This window comes from Spermophilus citellus, assembly GCF_964194105.1.
Source record: "Spermophilus citellus genome assembly, chromosome: 6".
Taxonomy (NCBI): domain Eukaryota; kingdom Metazoa; phylum Chordata; class Mammalia; order Rodentia; family Sciuridae; genus Spermophilus; species Spermophilus citellus.
In genome coordinates this window covers 92,289,266-92,307,199 of record NC_138187.1, presented here as the reverse complement: position 1 = coordinate 92,307,199, position 17,934 = coordinate 92,289,266, and the positions used below count along the sequence as shown (strand labels likewise).

Below are 17,934 nucleotides of genomic sequence, written 5' to 3'. Positions count from 1 at the left end.
TGTAGGGTTGAATCTCAAAGTTGAGCCCAGTTCATCAGTAGGAATTCTGTACGTGCCCAGTGATTAATTGTTGGTTGAAATAATACTTGCCTTCAACTATTATCTAGCTAATAAACAGTTCACTAGATCTGCATGAAGGAAAGGGAATTACCAAGCAACGAAATATCTGACCTTTTTCATAGATCTGTTGCTTGTCTTCCGGGGACAGAGAATCGACTTTTTGCTTCAGTTTTTCTGTTTCTATTTGTGTTTGTTTCTCATAATACTTGTCATCTGGCTTCATTGATAAAGTCAGTTTATGCTGATTATTCTGCAACAACCACAATAGCAAAAAAGTTAAAATGGAACTTTGTTAAAGCCTGACCTACTAAACCATGTCCTTGGTTCTGCAATTCACCCATTTTTTAAAACAATGATAATAAAATTTAACTCAAGTGTTGCTTTACAAATCAAAGTATGAACAATAAAATGTTCCTTTACAAATAAAATTCTTAAAACGAGACCTGTCAAGTAGTAATTATATAATAACATAAGCTGTTACTCTTTTTATAATTATCATTATAGTCATTTTGTCTTATCCACAACTGTAAAAATATTCAACATTTCCTTTACATTTTGGTTGTAAAAAGAAACTGTTTGGGGCTGGGGATATAGTTCAATTGGTAGAGTGCTTGCCTGGCATGCACAAGGCTCTGGGTTCAATCTTAAGCACCATAAAAAAAAAAAAAAAAAAAAAATTGTTTGCACTCTTTAGTATTATAAATCTTGGATGTCAGTTTAAATTTAAAAAAATAATAGAATTCTAACAATTTCTGTTTAATATTGATTATCCTATTAACTTCTGATTTTGATTCAATACTTTGCAAATTATTAGGACATTAGATATTAATCTAATATAAAAAATGTTGGTAACTGAGTTTCTCCAATTATTTTAATAATCTAAAAAATAAGTACAAAATGTTCATTTGTAATACTATTAAGAAAAGTAAGAGAATTAGAGTATAATGAAAACCTATAACAAAGAGAAATTACAGGTCAAATTATCAAATCATGTTCTATGTCTGAAACAATGGCACATATTAAAAGTTACCCTCCAAAACAGGCAACAGTCTGACCCACCAGTCATATCTTTTAAAAAGTTTAATGAGTACGTAGAACAAGTAATAAAGCCAAGTATAAATGCCTAGAAATCCAGGAATGTAAGCAAACATCAAAAGAACTCAGTCATAAAAATAGAGTATTCAGTGTACTCAACTGTTCTTATAGTTTGTTTTACTCTTCCACTAACAAAACAGGAAAATGTACACATTTTGTTAATACATACATATATAAAAATGGACACAGATATTAGTATGAAAAAGATCAACTTGCATTAAAACCTGGAAAACAGTGTTAGTGTAAGCATTTACATTTTTAACTAGAAATTAAGACATTATGACACCTACTCATTATTAGAAATTGACTTACATAAATATATACATTATGTTCCTAATGTTCCTTCTAATATTTTGAAATCCAACTTAAAAGTTAAATAAATTCTCCAATTTTCTTACCATAAAATATTGTTTCACTTTTTCTTGCAAAAATTTAGGATTTTCCTTAAGGCACTGCCTAAATTTAGTCAACTGATTTCCCAACTGCAAGAGTTCCACAGGGTCCCCGTCATGATTCCAGCAGGAAGCTACATACTAGAATGAAGAACTTTAAATTATACATAGCATACCACAAACATTGTACTGCCCCATAAACATGGTACTACTCGGTAAATGTGAAAGGCATGATATTTTATTAAAATCCTAGTTTCTATATTTAAAAATAATATGGATGATTGTTTATAACAAAAAAAATTAAGTCTTTAGTTCATCGAAAAGGAAAAAAACTCATTTTAAACTTGTTTTGTTCTAATAAAATTAAAAGCACAGGTTTAAATTACTTTTAAAAGATATAATTGTTACCAAGAGTTTGCTAGATATAATACACATTTAAAGTTATATGTAAATTTATTCCACATTAAAACATACAATATCAAGAAGCCAATTAAGTAAGTTAGTAAAAAGATAAAAGTGTACTATAAAACTAAATTAAATTTATATCTGATTCCAAAATAGCCTAACTTTCAAGGTTCAAATGAAAAGCATTATCAGTATGAATCTGTTTTCAGGGCCATCAAGAACCACTAATCATATAAATAAAAAAGCAAAACCAAACCAAACCAAAGCCAAAACCCAGATGGTTGAGAAATCATACCGATATCAGGGCACGTCCAAAACTGGTTGACTGATGCTTCATTTGAATTTCAATTTTATGAAGTAAAGCTTCAATTTGATCATCTTCAAATCCTTTCCTAAAGAAAAGAGATGGTGAAAAGAAAAAGTTCAAGCATTACAGGGTAGCATCAACTACTAATACGTGTTTTGTTCCATATAGAGAAGGCTAAAATATGGAGAAGCCACAGTCCTTACAGTAAGGAAGAGAACTGTTGAATGAAAGATGAAAGCAAATCATTACAAAAGAAAGACCACACACTTACTCAACTACTTCGTCAAACGTGCTATCCACAAGGTCTCTGACCTTCTGAATATCTTTCTCTGCAATCCCTTGGAGGCCTACGCTGAAATACGCCTCCCTTGTGTTTCCGTTATATCTAGAAAACAGAAACAGGAAGTGTGTTAGAACCCACTTGCTCTCATCATTACCTCGCAACACGCTTTAAAAATGAGAACTAACAACTTTCAACTCAGGTTCTATTAAAGAAAGTTCATGAAAGCCAAGTTCTCAGATATTCACTTCTCAGATAACAATTGGCCAAAAGTACATTTAGGTCTTTTCAAATATTTATAAAAATCAGTATGGAATTTCTGGCAAAATCCAGAAATGGAGAACTGCTGAGTTTTAGAAAAACTTTTTAAGATTTCCAAGACTTCTTCATGATATGACTTTTAAAACAGGCATCAGTATGATATTCTGAGAATTTGAAAATGCTATTTTTTCCCACTTTGGCCAGAGGTCTCTGGATCCATAACCTAATCCAGAGGTCCCTATTAGGAAGGGAGGATGTCCTGAGCATGGCGGGACACCGAGTAGCTCCTTGGCCTCTACCCACTAAACACAAACAGCATTCCCTCCGGTTACAACAACCAAAAATGTCCCTGACAGTGTTAAGTGTTTCAGGGTGGGGCAGTGCAAAATTGCCAATAATAAAACTTACCCAACATCAGGAGAAAAGTCTGTGCCAAGTCCAGATTCAATTAAAGCTTTGTAAAAGGGGGAATTGGGCCCAGCAACCAAGAGTGAAGACAGAAGACTTAATGTGAAGGCTTCAAATGTGTCAGTAATACTTTGTGGGAAAAAAAGGATGGGGGTAGGCAAAAGGGAAAATCTTTAGCAATTATGAACGTTTCTTAAGTCATTTAAAAACACTACTAAAATAACACTTTTATGTCCAAACAAACTGAAGTTATTCTAGAAATTCTTGTGTTTCACATTTGTTTTAATCATTATATGAACAAAAGGGAAAATTTTTTAAATATATCAGGCTGCTTTTTTTTTTTAACTCCAAACCCCATACTCTAAATATGTATTGAATGCTCATCACATGACAGTTTGCCAAGAACTTTCATATACATTATTTCAATTTCAGGTACAACATCACAGCAACACAATAAATGACTGGTGAGAAGGCACAAAGAGTCCCCACTGTGCAGCTGCTATACTACATGGAGGGACAGGTGAGACTGAGCCGGTGTCCTCCCTGTCCTCAATACTCGAGGCACCAGTTCTCGCCTGGTCTCCACAGTCTTTAGAATTACAAGGTTTTGTATGTGGTATATTTTTCCATGGCAAGTTATCATAGTATTCTCACAATCAAAGGGACCTTTGACCATACAAATATAAACAATTGTTAGAAATTCTAAGGCAGTTTTTCCTCTGGAGGATTACAGCTTTAAAATAGAAGGAAGTAAATCACTTTTCTGCTGGACAGCTAACAAAACGGTTTTCCCATGAAATTAAACCACATAACTACTTTCAATGTTATTAAAAATGTTCTTGACATTTTGTTCTCATTCTTAAAACCTGCTTGACTCTTGAATCCCAGCTTGATTTATAATTGACTTTCAAATTCTCCTCCTAATGTTCTCAGCTAGGTATTTTCCTGTTTTCAGCTAGTAAAATCTTTAGCAATGTATACTTACTCTGGCAAGAGGAAGCTAACGCTGACCATTGTTTGTTTAGAGGTGTTTGCAGCAAGCGAATGTGGGCCACATGTTATCTGGAATTCCCTCTGCAAAATGATGTGATGTATTGGGTTAGTGGGAAGAGAATCTGAATGGGGGTAACTTAAACAGGTTTTGTGTGGATATATAAAATGCTCTAAGGTAAGCTTTTCACTAAGTTTCTTTCTAAACAAATAACAATTTCCTAGTCTTAAAAAGCTCTTATGCATATTGTAATGACTACTGTATTTTAGAATACAACTATTAGTACATAGTTCATCCTCATTTCAATGTAAAAAATTAATAGGTAAGATAAAACAGTAACAAAAACTGCATGGGGCACTTACTGGCTTATCCCAGTGCTTCTGAGCTGGAACTGCAGTATTTGGTTCAATTTTCTGAAATTTACTCAGTGCTTCTTCATGAATTTGTCTCAGATGCTGTTCTAATTGAAAATTACCATAAGTGAAGAACCTAAAATTTTGAGGGAATATGTTGGTCTGTTTTAGTTTAAATGATTAGAAATCAACAATGATGTACAGAATAGAAGACATGGAGACAAATCACATAAATACAGTTATCTCATACTAGACAAAGGCGCCAAAAACATACATTGGCAAAAAAAAAAAAAAAAAAAAAAAATGGCCTCTTCAATAAATGGTGCTGGGAAAACTGGAAATCTATATGTAGCAAAAATGAAATTAAACCTCTATCTTAGCATGCACAAAACTCAACTCAAGAGTGGACCAAGGTCCTAGGAATTAGAACACAGACCCTGCACCTATTAGAAGAAAAAGTAGGTCCAAATCTTCATCATGTTGGAATAGGTCCTGACTTCCTTAACACACTCCTAAAGTATAAGAAATAATATCAAGAATTAACAAATGGGATGAATTCAAACTAAAAAGCTTCTTCTCAGCAAAGAAAATAATCAATAATGTGAAGAGAGAGCCCAAAGAGTGGGAGAACATCTTTACTACATGCACATTAGACAGATGCACATCCCAGATATATAAAGAACTCAAAAAACTTAACACCCAAAAAATAATAAATGGGCTAAGGAATTGAACAGACAGTTCTCAGAAGAAGATATATTATCAATCACCAAATATATGAAAAATGTTCAACTTCTCTAGTAATTAGAGAAATGCAAATCAACACTACTCTTAAGATTTCATCTCATTTCAGTTAGAATGGCAATTATCAAGAATACAAGCAATAATAAGTATTGGTGAGGATGTGGGGAAAAAGATACACTCATACATTGCTGGTGGCACTGCAAATTAGTGCAACCACTCTGGAAAGCAGTATGGAGATTCCTTAGGAAACTTGGAATAAAACCATAATTTGACCCAGCTATCCCACTCTTCGGTCTACACCCAAAGGACTTAAAATCAGCATACTATAGTGAAACAGCCACATCAATGTTCACAGCATCTCAATTCACAATAGCTAAACTGTGGAACCAACCTGCCCTTCAATAGATGAATGGATAATGAAAACTGTGGTATATATACACAATGGAATATTATTCAGCAATAAAAGAGAATAAAATTATGGCATTTGCAGATAAATGGACAGAGCTAGAGAATATCATGCTAAGTGAAGTAAGCCAATCCCCAAAAACCTAAGGTTGAATGTTCTCTCTGATAAGTGGATGCTGATCCATGGTGGGTAGGGGGAGTATGGAGGAACTTTGGGCGAAGGGAAGGGTAGGGAAAGAAGTGGCAGGAGGCAGGAAAGATGGTGGGAATGAGATGAACATCATTACCCCACGTAAATGTATGACTGCACATATGGTGTGACTCATTGTGTAAGACCAAAGAAATGAAAAGTTGTGCTCCATTTGTGTACAATGAATCGAAATACATTCTGCTATCATGTATAACTAATTAGAATTTTAAAAATCAGCAGTGATTTTTTTTTTTGCATGAAACAGAATACACAGTATTACAGCAGCTAACAACCCTCTCCATGTTTAAGTAAACTTTGCAAACCAACGTATATTGTTTTGCTTAGTTTAAATGCAAACACTGATAGACTCTTTTGCCTTTTTGAGAGGTGGCTCAAACAAAACAAAAACCATAAAAAAGGGCTTAATTAAATGCAAATGCAGCAAAAAATAATTTTTTATATTAAATCTAGTATAAAGAAATTACAAAAACCAAATGAGTTATTTGTTAAATATTTTACTACCCTAGCTACAATACTACAATAATTGGTTTAATATTGATAAAAACAAATAATTTCATAAAATTCAATTTTAGGCTGCAAATTTCAGATTATAGATATAAACCAGAGAAGGCTAATAATGCCAGAGTTGATCGTTTTCTTTACTATAAAGCTGTCTGAGCTACGGTTAAGATTTGGGGATTAGCCTAAAGATTCCTTAAAAACTTTTATGCTCAAGGGTTTAGAAATAAATTGTACAGACAAGGACTTGGATAATCCACTAGCAATCGACATCCCTAGAGACACTGATCTCTCAACACTTTTTGCCATTCAGTCATAGAATCCAGTGGATAAAGGACTAGCGGAAGATTCAGAGCACAAGCGCCTGGATGTGCATGGGGATGCTCAATGAAAGCTAAGAAAGTGTCAGAAAGAAACTACCAAGGCTCACAGCTGGGACATTCTGAACATGAAAATATATAGGTTTCATCTGATCACACAATCTCAAAAAAAAAAAAAAAAAAAAAATATATATATATATATATATATATATATACACTTAAATACTTTCATGAGATCATAGTGTTATTTAAAAACAGAGCAAAACAAAGATGGCTGAAGGGCAGGAAAGAGAGGAAATAAGCTTCTTTCAATATAATTAGAGATAGCTTCTGCAACCACCTGTCCCACTAAAGTTGGAAAAAAAGCAGTTCTCTCAACCCACCAGACCATATTTCGGGGTAACGCAAGAGTCCCAACTGATAAGGAAGAGCTCTTCTTTGTATAAGTTCAGCTAATAGACATAGAAGTAATTACAAAATGGAAAGACTCGGCAAACTCTATTAAATAAAGTAGTTGATTCACGCAATAGTTATCAATAAGGTGAAAAGGAACTGCGGCAATTTTCTGGAGTATCAGAACCTCCACCTGCCAGATGGCCTGTGATTGTGTGGAGAGAAGCAAACTCTCACTGCATACAGGCTGGGTATCACCCTTCTACAGGCTGATTTCAGCAGGCCTGTGGAGCATCAACAGGCATCAGAGCGTCTGACAGGAATGCAGCCTGAAAAACTCCCTGTAAAAAGGTTTCACCTGCCTCTAACCAAGTCCTGAAATCCAAGTTTCAGTTCTTGAAAAATCAACAAACACCACGAAGAAGCAGTGGAACAACTCAGAAAGTAGAAAAAGTCTAGAGGAAGCCAGGCCTGATCTCCCATTGTCCTCCTTGAGAAGGTACCCAGGACATGCTGAATAACAAAATGCCACGTGTGGGCCTCATTTGGACTGAAAACACATTTTGGGGGATATGGAGAGTTTGAATATGGAATAAGAAATACATGGCTTAAAAAAGGATGCTTTGTTTTGTTAAGTATAAAAATGTTATGCAAGAAAACATTCTTGTGTTTTTGGATCACAAACTATTTAGAGGTGGACAATTGTGATGTCTATAATTTAATTTAAAAAACTTAAAAATTATCTGTATAATAAGTGTATGGGGATTCTACTTTTATATATGCTTAAAACTTTTCATAACTAAAATTTTATTTTATTTTTTTACAGAACAACCTTGTAAGTATGATTTTACGCTAATATTTATTTGTAAATAGAATTGTTAGTGATACATTAAACCAGCAACAATTACTACATCTGCCCCTTTAATGTGCCAAGGGAAAGCTTAGTTTTTGAGGTACTGTGAAAATTAGCCCTACAAAGTGGATGCCATCACAAGCATTCCCATTTTACAAGTACTGAAGCTGTTACAGAGGCAAAGGAGGCGCACTGAAACTCTCCATCAAGGTGACTTCATGGGCTGCTTGGAATAACCATGTTGTGCCAAGCAAGGACCATTATCACCTCAGATGTTCAGAATGAACATCAAAATAAGTTAGGCAGGAAACTTAAACAAATCACCTTCCCAAGCCTTACCTAGTTCTTAATCGAACATTTCTTTGCTAAATGTGAGGGAAGCCATGTCATTTAGTGGAAGACAAACAAATCAATTCTTAATTTACCATTAATCCTTTAAAACACCATGTTAAAAGAGTGCTAAAAACAAGTTTGTGAGTTGAAAATGATATTCAGATATAGCAAGGGCTCAAGAATAGTCATCTGCTTGAAACAGAGCCTTCCAAAATAAAGAAATAAGTTGAAATCATGAGGCTTCTGTTGGTTTAAAAAATAAATAAATAAAATAAACAAAACTATGAAAAATGAATAAAAAATAAAACAAAATATTACCTGGCATTACTTGGGTGGTAGTGAGTAGCATGAAACTGTTTAAGCTGTTCCCATGTGAGTTCTGGGATGCACAGTGGATCACCTCCGGAGATGACTGAGTAAGTGTGGTCAGGAAGAATTTTGTTCTGAAGGTGCTGGGAGAATATCCTCTCATTATCTGTCTTGAAATTTAAAAAAATAATAATTCATATGCAAAATACAGTCATGTACTGCATAACCACATTTCTGTTAATGATGAATCACAAGTGCAATGGTGTCCCATAATATTTCAATATGGCCTAGATGAGTAGTAGGCTGTGCCACCTGGGTTTGTGGGCACATACTCCGACATTCACAAAACAACAAAATCACTTACTAATACTTTCCTCAGCACTAAGTGATATATGACTATAAAACACACTACTATGTTACAATGCAGCAAATTAATCATACTCTGGACCATATCCCTATATCACATGGCAAATAAAACTGTTTTAAAGGTAATCAATGACATCCGTGCAGTTATGATTTAATGTTACATTTAATTTACTATAATCTGTGCACTGGATCCAACAACTGGCTCTCTGGGAAGAGAAGAGCAACTGGCTTTTCACTATGCTCTGAGGGAAAGACTGAACCACTAACGTCAAGAGAACGGCTGTGTAGGATCCTTCCGTCCACTAGCCATAAGGACATGAGGACAAGAAGGTGTCTTGGAAGACATGACACCAAGTGGGGCATGAAAGGATACATTTGCCAGATGAAAGAGGCCACAAGAACCAAGAAGTGACATGGAGCACACAAGCCACACCATGCTCTTCAGAGACTAGGACAGACAGGGCATATCTTCTAAGCCAATAGGACACACGATGATGCCAGGCCCTTCATCCAAGGGTCATTTCTGGCCACAGCGCTGACCCAGCTAATACAATGTTATTATTTAAGAAGAGAATGTGAGACAACTAAATGTTATCTACCTTCAAGCATTTCTATATTTCAAAATGTTATACAGGTAAGATGATTTTAACTCGATAAAAGAAAAAATACTTACAAATGCTCCCTTCATTTCATTAAAGACAACTCCTTTGAAGATCAAAGGCGTCTGGGGATCACTTGGATCCTCATGTTCTAGTCGCCATCCTTCCTGCCTAAGTCATAAATAAATAAATAAATAAATAAGATAGTGATTCTAATACTAAAATCTAAGTTAACCATCAGTTAATCAGTACATACCAGAAATCCAGTTCCCGCAAGCATGGAAAAAAGGTTGCATCCAAATATACTGAGAGGAGATTCTGAAAATCCTTGTGATTTTGTGTGGAAAATGGATACTGCGTAAAATCACTAGCTGGGTACAAATAAAAAGTAAGATTTTTTTTTTAACTTTTTTTCTTTCATGTTAATTTCCTTTTTAATTTCCTCATTTTTATTGGTGCATCATAGCCGTACATATTGATGGGATTTATTGTTACATATTCATACATGTGCACAACATAACAATAAGATTTGGCAATGAAAAATAAGATTTTAAAATACAAGAAATTTCTGCAGAAGTTGTTTTCAAGCCTCACCTCACCATAACAGTGAGTGTGAACTGTCAGAGGAACAGAAGCCAGAAAACCCAAGCTCAGGATCCACGCTTCACTTCCATCCTTGGCTGTCACCCCAACTTGCTGAGACCCACCCGATTCAAGGTTTTCCTTTAATAGACATAAGTACTAATTTTCAGTGGATTTTTATGTAGTTCAAGTTCCTTTAGAGAGATTTTCATATTCCTGGAAAGGCAGTCTTAATTCTGCGTAGGCATTGCTTTAATTTACACTTTAATCTCACTCCTTCCTAGAATACTTGGAGCACACCAACCTATTCACATTCTTGAGTAAACTCAAACACTGACACTAACCATAACGCAACAGGCACCTAATATAGCCATATTCCATGAAAAAAACTACTCTGAACTTTTTCAGAAAATGCTCAGGTATCTTTCTTCTAAAACTCCAGTTTTATGATCTAACCATGATGTGGCTACCCTAAAGAAATAAATTTCTAACATCTTTCCACTAGATTAGAGATCAGTGATTTAGTCTAAAATATTTATTAATGGCCAACAACTCTCTTTACTCCTAGACACTAACTGAATGCCAGAGTTTGCATCTGGCAAACCCAATAGTGATTATGGTTCAGGATTAGTCTTACCTGTGAAGGCATTCATGAAAGTAGATAATGACCTGTTCAACATTTTGAAGAAAGGATCTCTACATGGATATTTCTGAGAGCCACACAGGACTGTATGCTCGAGAACATGTGGAACACCAGTACTGTCCATTGGGGTAGTACGAAATTGCACACTAAGAAAAAAAAGAAAAAACAAATCGGGAAAGGTTAAGCTTAATACTGTCCAATAGAAATCCTAAACATGGGATCACCTCCAATTATTAAAAAGAATGATTCTAATATCAGTCTTTCAGCATTGTCATTTCTGATAATGTTGAAATCACGAGTCAGACTGTAAAATTTTAATGTATTTCTGAGATAAGGATAGAAATTCATGAAATCTTTTCCTTATGTTTTCAGGTCTTTCTGTCAATAAAAGTAAAATATCTATGTGATATAATTTTTTTTTGTTTTTTTTTTTTAAAGAGAGAGTGAGAGAGGAGAGAGAGAGAGAGAATTTTTAATATTTATTTTTTAGTTCTCGGTAGACACAACATCTTTGTTGGTATGTGGTGCTGAGGATCGAACCCGGGCCGCACGCATGCCAGGCGAGCGCGCTACCGCTTGAGCCACATCCCCAGCCCCATGTGATATAATTTTAAATTACTTAATGTACAGTAGATGCTTTAAAGAGAAAGAATACATTGGTACAGTGCATCACACACCTGAACACATTATTTGTGTCTTCTCTTGCCAGGTGCAAATATCTGGCTCCTGTGTTGTCATGGCTGAGCTTCACTGCAGTTAGAAAGAGTTCAGGAATAGATGTTACCTGAGGTAAGAAGAGGCAACATGAGTGGAAAACATGGGAGAAATGGTTATCTTCAACACATGGACCAAACAGGCTGCTCTGTTTTAAATTAGACAGTGCCAGGAAGCCAGCACTTGAAAGCTGGAAGGCACAGGCCATCTTGTCCAAATCCCTGATCCTGCAAACAAGAAAATTAAGACCTGAAGAAAGGCTGATGTTTCTGTTTCTGTTTTCCTTAAGCACTTACCTTTTTAAGTTAAGCATTTGCTTAAGCATTTTCTAAAATGTCATATGTAACCTATGAGGGAGATTTTCTCATCCCCTTTTGTAGATGAAAAACCCACGGCTCAGAGTGATGAAAAAGCAGCTCAGGCCACATAGCCAGGATTCCCTGGTGTCTCTGCTCTTCCCCATTATTCTATGTCACATCTAAATACCAGCAGCTCAATCTTCGAATGTTTGCTGTGCGTCTCTGGCTTTTGCACATATGTTCCATTTAATGCTAAACACTGTCCTACAGGGAAGGTAAATGTAGAAATGGCCCTTAGCGTGTGAAAGTGGAAGGATTCTCCTAGAAATAAACTTTGCTTGATCTAGTTTAGGATGGGTTCTCTGAGGTAAGCAGGGGTTATTACCAGCTGCTGATCCCTCCTGGGAGGATGATCATGCACATAAGCAGGACCTTTAACCAGGACCTCCTGATAAGGACCAGGAGGGTATAAAAGCCCTCAATAAAAATGAATGAAACCTCACTCCACAGGGAAGGGGGATAGCAAAAGAGCTGGCAATCATCTCTTATTTTAGGTAAGCCTCCACATACGTGTCCAGAGTTCTTGATCTTAAAGAAAGTATCCTGTCTTTCAACTATGCCAGCCCTCTTTCCTTTAATCAAACGCCGTATTGTTGTGATAGCCACACCATTTACCATCCCCTTTTTTCAGTGCCCAACAAAGTTACCTGTCCATTATTAAAAAGGACGTTACTGACAGAACTGCAATCAGAAATGGAATCTGATGAGGAGCCCTGTCACATCACGACACACATAAACTAGTCTGCTGATTTCTGCATAATTTACAGATGAAAAGTTACTACTTATGTTCTCAAGTTTATTATACTTTAACATAGGTGATTAATATACTCAAAATCAGTAGATATGGTGAGTTAAGTTAATAACAGCTTTCAGGGTAACTATTACTCAAATAGGAATTGTGGTTTATCATAAAGTAAGTTTTTTTTTTAATTAAAAAATAAAGGACTCTACCATTCTGAATAAGATCTTTTTTAATGGTAACTTGTACTATAAATCCAAACTTCTTTCCATGGCCTTCAAGGGACTTAATACACTGACCCTGTTTTCATGACTTATCATTCCTAGACTTGCCTGAAACTCCCCTGTGTCACTGGCCTGCCCAGAGTTAGAGGCTTTCTTTCTTAAATATCACCCTCATCACAAGCTTTTCCCTCTCCTGCCATCAACTTTCCTTCTCCCCTGGCTCATGGCACCTCTGCACACTGCTCATCAAGCCATGCCTTGTCTTACAAGCTGTTTTTCTTTTTATTTTATAACGCAGCACAAAGCCAACCACCAAATATTTAAATATATACTTTTCAACTCACATTAAATAAAAAAAAATCAATACAAAAGGTTTAAACAACAAACAAAAACCAAAAATCAACAAAATCTATTTTAAGATACATTGAGTAAATACTGATCTACAATCTCTTCTCTAAAATTTTGAGAGCCAGATGGCTCAGAAAACAAGTTTAAATGCAAGTTTAGAGGAATCTATTTGATGCAAAAACTTGACTGGACAGATATAGGAAACTGAGTTTTTATTGATCACACTCCAAGTGAAGCACCAGATTTGGCTACAGGAACATTAGTGTTTGATTAAGAAACTACTAAGAATGTCACTTTCTAAAATCTGAAAAGGTGTCAGGCTTGAAGGGACACAAGTAAAGGAATGGGACCACTTCATTTGCACAGTTGGTCTTCAGGGTCTGGGAATATAAGAATAAGATCTGCAGTCTTGGCTCTGAAGAATCTCAAATGCCAGCAGAAGTTGTGTACATGATCTGCCTCACTTTAGAAAGAGCAAATGAACACGGACTGTACCTGGTTTACAGTGAAGCCGTGGATCTTTTCTCCCACCTTATATTGCAGAGCTCTCTCACAAGCTGGGTTACTCATCCCCCTCCATACTCTGTGCTGTGTACTGCTGCATTGAAACATCATCAAAGTCAGGAAAACAACTTAGGAAAATTGTTTGGTTAACATAATTCAGCAACATGTTGAACATACTGCTATGTGATAAGATGATTAACTAAAGAAAAATTACATTTCACATCTCCAAAATCTTGAACATGTCAGTAAATTAATTTCTAGTACAGTTCTTTACATTGTAACCTTATATCTCAATTCAGATAAACTTTATAATATCAATTATCAATGAAATGTTGAAAACTTTATTTTTACATGTTAACAAATAACTACAATATACAAGTTTTCCTTAACTGAATACAAACAATTCTTGTGTTGAAATGGCTTCTTTCCATGACAGAATTCTCAGAGGCCTTCACAGTAAAGTAATAACTCAAACTACAATAAAATCCCATTACATATTTACCAAGTTGGTGAAAACTTAAAAGCTTAATATTACCATGAACCCTCATACACTGAGACTAGGGGTGTAAATGGGAATGATTTTGGAAACCTTGTGGTGTCACTGTATTTAGAAAAGTTGGAGTTCAACAAGTCCTTCACCTCTTTCTATAGCCTTGAAAACTTGTGCTTAAACACGGCACACACACACACACAGAATGGTGGCACTAATCCTAACAATCCCAATCTCAACCAACTCAGACATCCATCAACAGAGAATGGATAAAAGCTGTGTATTATTCATTCAATAAAATATAGCAATAAAAATAAAAGGACTGCAACAACGTTTAAAAAAAGATGTGGGTCACATAATGTTAAACAAAAAAATACAAGATTAAAAAAACCAGTATTATTCTACGCAGGTATTATTCAAACAGGTAACACTATTGTAGAAATGTATTCATCTGGGAAAAATATAAAGAAGAAGCAAGGAAATAATTATAATTCAGGAGAATTATTACATGGAAAGGAAGTAGAGGGTTATAATCAGGGTAAAAATCAAGCGTAGTAAAGGTGACACAACTTTTTTTTAATAATTATTCTCTCAAATAGTATTACATGTTTTATAAGATAGTTTACATTAACACCATACTCAGAGATATTTGTTTTAAAGGTTATATACACAGAAAAGGAAATTGCCAACTAGTCATTGGCAATATTAGGGAGATACAATAAAATGAACTCACATTTCCTTATTAATTTAGTAAATTCCAGATTATGAGTTAGAGAAGAATTTTAATAAATTATTTCCGATCAAAAGCACAATTTGTATGAAAACCCGGAGAGGCCAAACGAAGGCTGTTCCCCCTTTATACTTTCTGGTAACCTACTACATACATTGTAATCTACCACCTACAAGAATCAAGTTCCTGTTGCCAAATTTAAACAGTCCATAGAGGCCTCCCAACCATTGATACCCCCATGTTTCCCTACCTGGGCCAAAAGTACCTAGACTGCACTATAAATTAAATTCGATTTTATGGATTAGTGTTAAAGTTAAACACTTTTTAAATCATATTATTTTTCTGTAAATCGAGTCATTAAAAAAAAAGTTTAATTCCAGGCTACAATTTTATATAGCAGCTTAAAGTATAGGCCTCTAAAGTACTCTGCCTCATAACAAAAATTAAATGGGAGTGAATCTATTAATGAGAACCATAAACTGCCAGTTACTTTTTTTACACATGTTAAGATCTACATCAGTGACCAGCTCCACTTCAAAAAGTCCTGACAACTCACACACAGGGCCACCCACTCTGGGATCACCTGAGGTCAGGGAAGGTAAGGTGGGTCAGATGATTCCCAGGGCCTGGTTCCCCCTTAGACCATAGACTTCCCGGATGCATCACCCCAGTCCTGGTAGCTGGGACCAAAACTCCTGGGAGGAAACGCTCTGTCATTCCCAGAAGCTAAAAAGATTTCTTGGCAGTCCCGTAGGGGCACTCGCTCTGGACTTGGGGTACCTGGGTTTGGGACCCTACAGGAGGCGTTTCGAAGTTCAGGAACTCTAGACAAGAAGTGTCGATGCAGGAGCCCAGACAAGAGGCTGCAGGTGCAGGAGCCTGCAGAACCAGGAGCTGTCACCCCAGGCTCTCGGATGGCAGAGACTCTGATGCCTCCCGCGCACGCGCCACCGCCCCCTTCTCTGGTCCCAGTGTCCCCACCGCCCTGCGAGTTTCCTCCCCAGTCCCAGCGTCCCCACCACTCCAGGGGTCTCACCAGCCCCTCAGCCGCTGCAGCGCTTCTCGCACCCGCCGACCGCCGCAGCGCCACATGGTGTGTGACTAGCAGCAGGACAGCGGATACACTGCTCTTAACCCGACGCACGGCGCGGCGGGGCGTGACTGCCGCAACTCTCATTGGTCGGCGCGTACGGCAACGTACTCTCCGATAGGCTAAAGAGGAAAAGGGCGGGTCCCCTGCTGCGGGACCAGCCTTAAGGGCGGGGCGCGGAGCGGGTCCTAGAGGGGGCTGAGTCGTCGCCCCTCCCGAATGGGGGCGTGGTTGCGGGCGTGGCTATAACAGATGCTGCTGGGCGGGGCTCCGACGAAGCTGGGCGCAGGGCAGCGAGGTGTGGTGAGGGACTCGGAGCCAGCGGTTGAGGGGCTCCGCAGCCTGGTGGCCTGGCGGCCTGCGGGCTGGGAGTCGTGGTTGGGTCCCACCCGACATGGCTGAGGCTGGTGAGCCTGCTTTCTGCGTGCTCGCTCGCCCGCTAGCAGGGGTAGGGTGAGAGTAAAGGATGCTCCGCCGGGCCCTGGGCAGGTCCTTAACCTGCGGGAATGCGTGGCTTGCAGTTGTGGCCCACGGGCTGTTCTGGCCGGTTCCCAGGGCCAGGACGCCACAGTGTTAGACAGGATTTCCCCATCACTCTGCTGGACGCTCGGAGCTCCCGCGCGCTCTGTGGCCCACGGCTTCCCACCTCCTTCTCTGCATTTCGTGTGTAGGAAGATTGCACCTCTGTGTTCTAAGATTCCCGAAGTACCCACGGGCCCCTTTTGGAAACAGAGCGGTGTGAGCCCTGCCGCTGTGGGTTGGCAGGGACATTTGGAATTAACGATACCTGGGACGTGCTTAAATGGAACTTGGAAAACATCTGCAGACTAGACTGACCCCAGGGTCTCAAGAGACTTTGTCTCTTCCCTGCATTCTTCTCCTCCTCTCCCTGAGCCCACTAATGCAGACTCCAAATCTTCCTCTACCTTCCTTTTGGCGGTAATGTAGAGGGTAATACAGTGAGGAAAAGCCACAAAATGTCTACCAGAACATCCCTATAGTGCAGGGGACTCTTGCAGTTAACCAAGTACTTTCTTACTGATGAACTCGAATGAACCAGAACGAAGGCCTACAAACAGGATCTGCTCTAGAGAGTACTTGAGTCATCATAACATCTCTGTAATCCTGGGGGAGATAGTTGGGTATTATTAACCCTATTGTGAGTGTATAGAAAACTGAGGCACTGGGGGAGGTTATAGTATTTTTCTCACTCTCTAGAATAGATGCTATATAAATCCAGTTAATTACCACCTGCTAGTATGTTCCCATAGGACACAACCTCACTGATGGATAACCTAGATACATGTACACAACAAGAATTTATAAATAGTTATCTTGAGTAGTACCTGACCTAATTTTAAGACTTAAATGTAATCTAAATAAATATTAATATAATTACAACATAGAAGTAAAAATTATGTATGCAATTTTCTATGTTACAAAAACAGATCCTATGGTATAGTGAAAATCATTGCTTTATAAGATTATTGAGTAAGCTTTTTCAGTAGAATAGACTGTGCCCTGTCAAAATCTTAGAAGGGTAATCAAGTGAATATTGGGTTTTAGATATGTATAATTGTGTCTCTCCAAACATGCCAATACCTCAAAATGTGACTGCATTTGGAGATAGGGCTTGTATAGAGGTCATCAAGCTAAAGTGAGGTCTTTGGGGGTCACTCCAGTATAATTGGTGTTCTTAGAAAATGGAGAAATTTGGATGCAGAGACAGGCATACACAAGGAAAACACAATGTGAATATAAAAACAAAAATCAGGATGATATTTCTGCAAGACAAGGAATGCCAAGGACTGACAGCAAACCATTAAAAGCCAGGAGAAGGGTCTGGAACAGATTTTGCATCACAGCCTCAGAAGGAACCAATTCTGCCAGCACCTTGATCTTGCACTTCTAGCTTCCAGAACCATGAAATA

The 17,934-nt window shown here is 37.4% G+C and overlaps 1 protein-coding gene across 3 annotated transcripts in view; it reads right to left on the bottom strand.

Moving 5' to 3' along the window:
* PITRM1 (pitrilysin metallopeptidase 1) overlaps nt 1-16,068 on the bottom strand; it is a 32,985-nt gene extending 16,917 nt beyond the window's left edge. The window contains exons 1-14 of one of the 3 annotated variants that reach the window (XM_081298038.1): nt 15,950-16,068; nt 13,685-13,787; nt 11,483-11,589; nt 10,800-10,951; nt 9,837-9,951; nt 9,655-9,751; nt 8,625-8,785; nt 4,562-4,688; nt 4,194-4,282; nt 3,209-3,337; nt 2,531-2,644; nt 2,248-2,344; nt 1,554-1,688; nt 172-310 (exon numbers count right to left, since the gene is read on the bottom strand). In XM_081298038.1, coding sequence (XP_081154164.1) covers nt 172-310; nt 1,554-1,688; nt 2,248-2,344; nt 2,531-2,644; nt 3,209-3,337; nt 4,194-4,282; nt 4,562-4,688; nt 8,625-8,785; nt 9,655-9,751; nt 9,837-9,951; nt 10,800-10,951; nt 11,483-11,589; nt 13,685-13,787; nt 15,950-16,005 — 1,621 coding nt within the window. In that variant the 5' untranslated portion in view covers nt 16,006-16,068. The remainder of the gene's footprint in view (nt 1-171; nt 311-1,553; nt 1,689-2,247; nt 2,345-2,530; nt 2,645-3,208; nt 3,338-4,193; nt 4,283-4,561; nt 4,689-8,624; nt 8,786-9,654; nt 9,752-9,836; nt 9,952-10,799; nt 10,952-11,482; nt 11,590-13,684; nt 13,788-15,949) is intronic. The other 2 variants (XM_081298039.1, XM_081298040.1) reach the window with 2 other exon arrangements.
* Between the last annotated feature and the right edge of the window lie 1,866 nt (nt 16,069-17,934).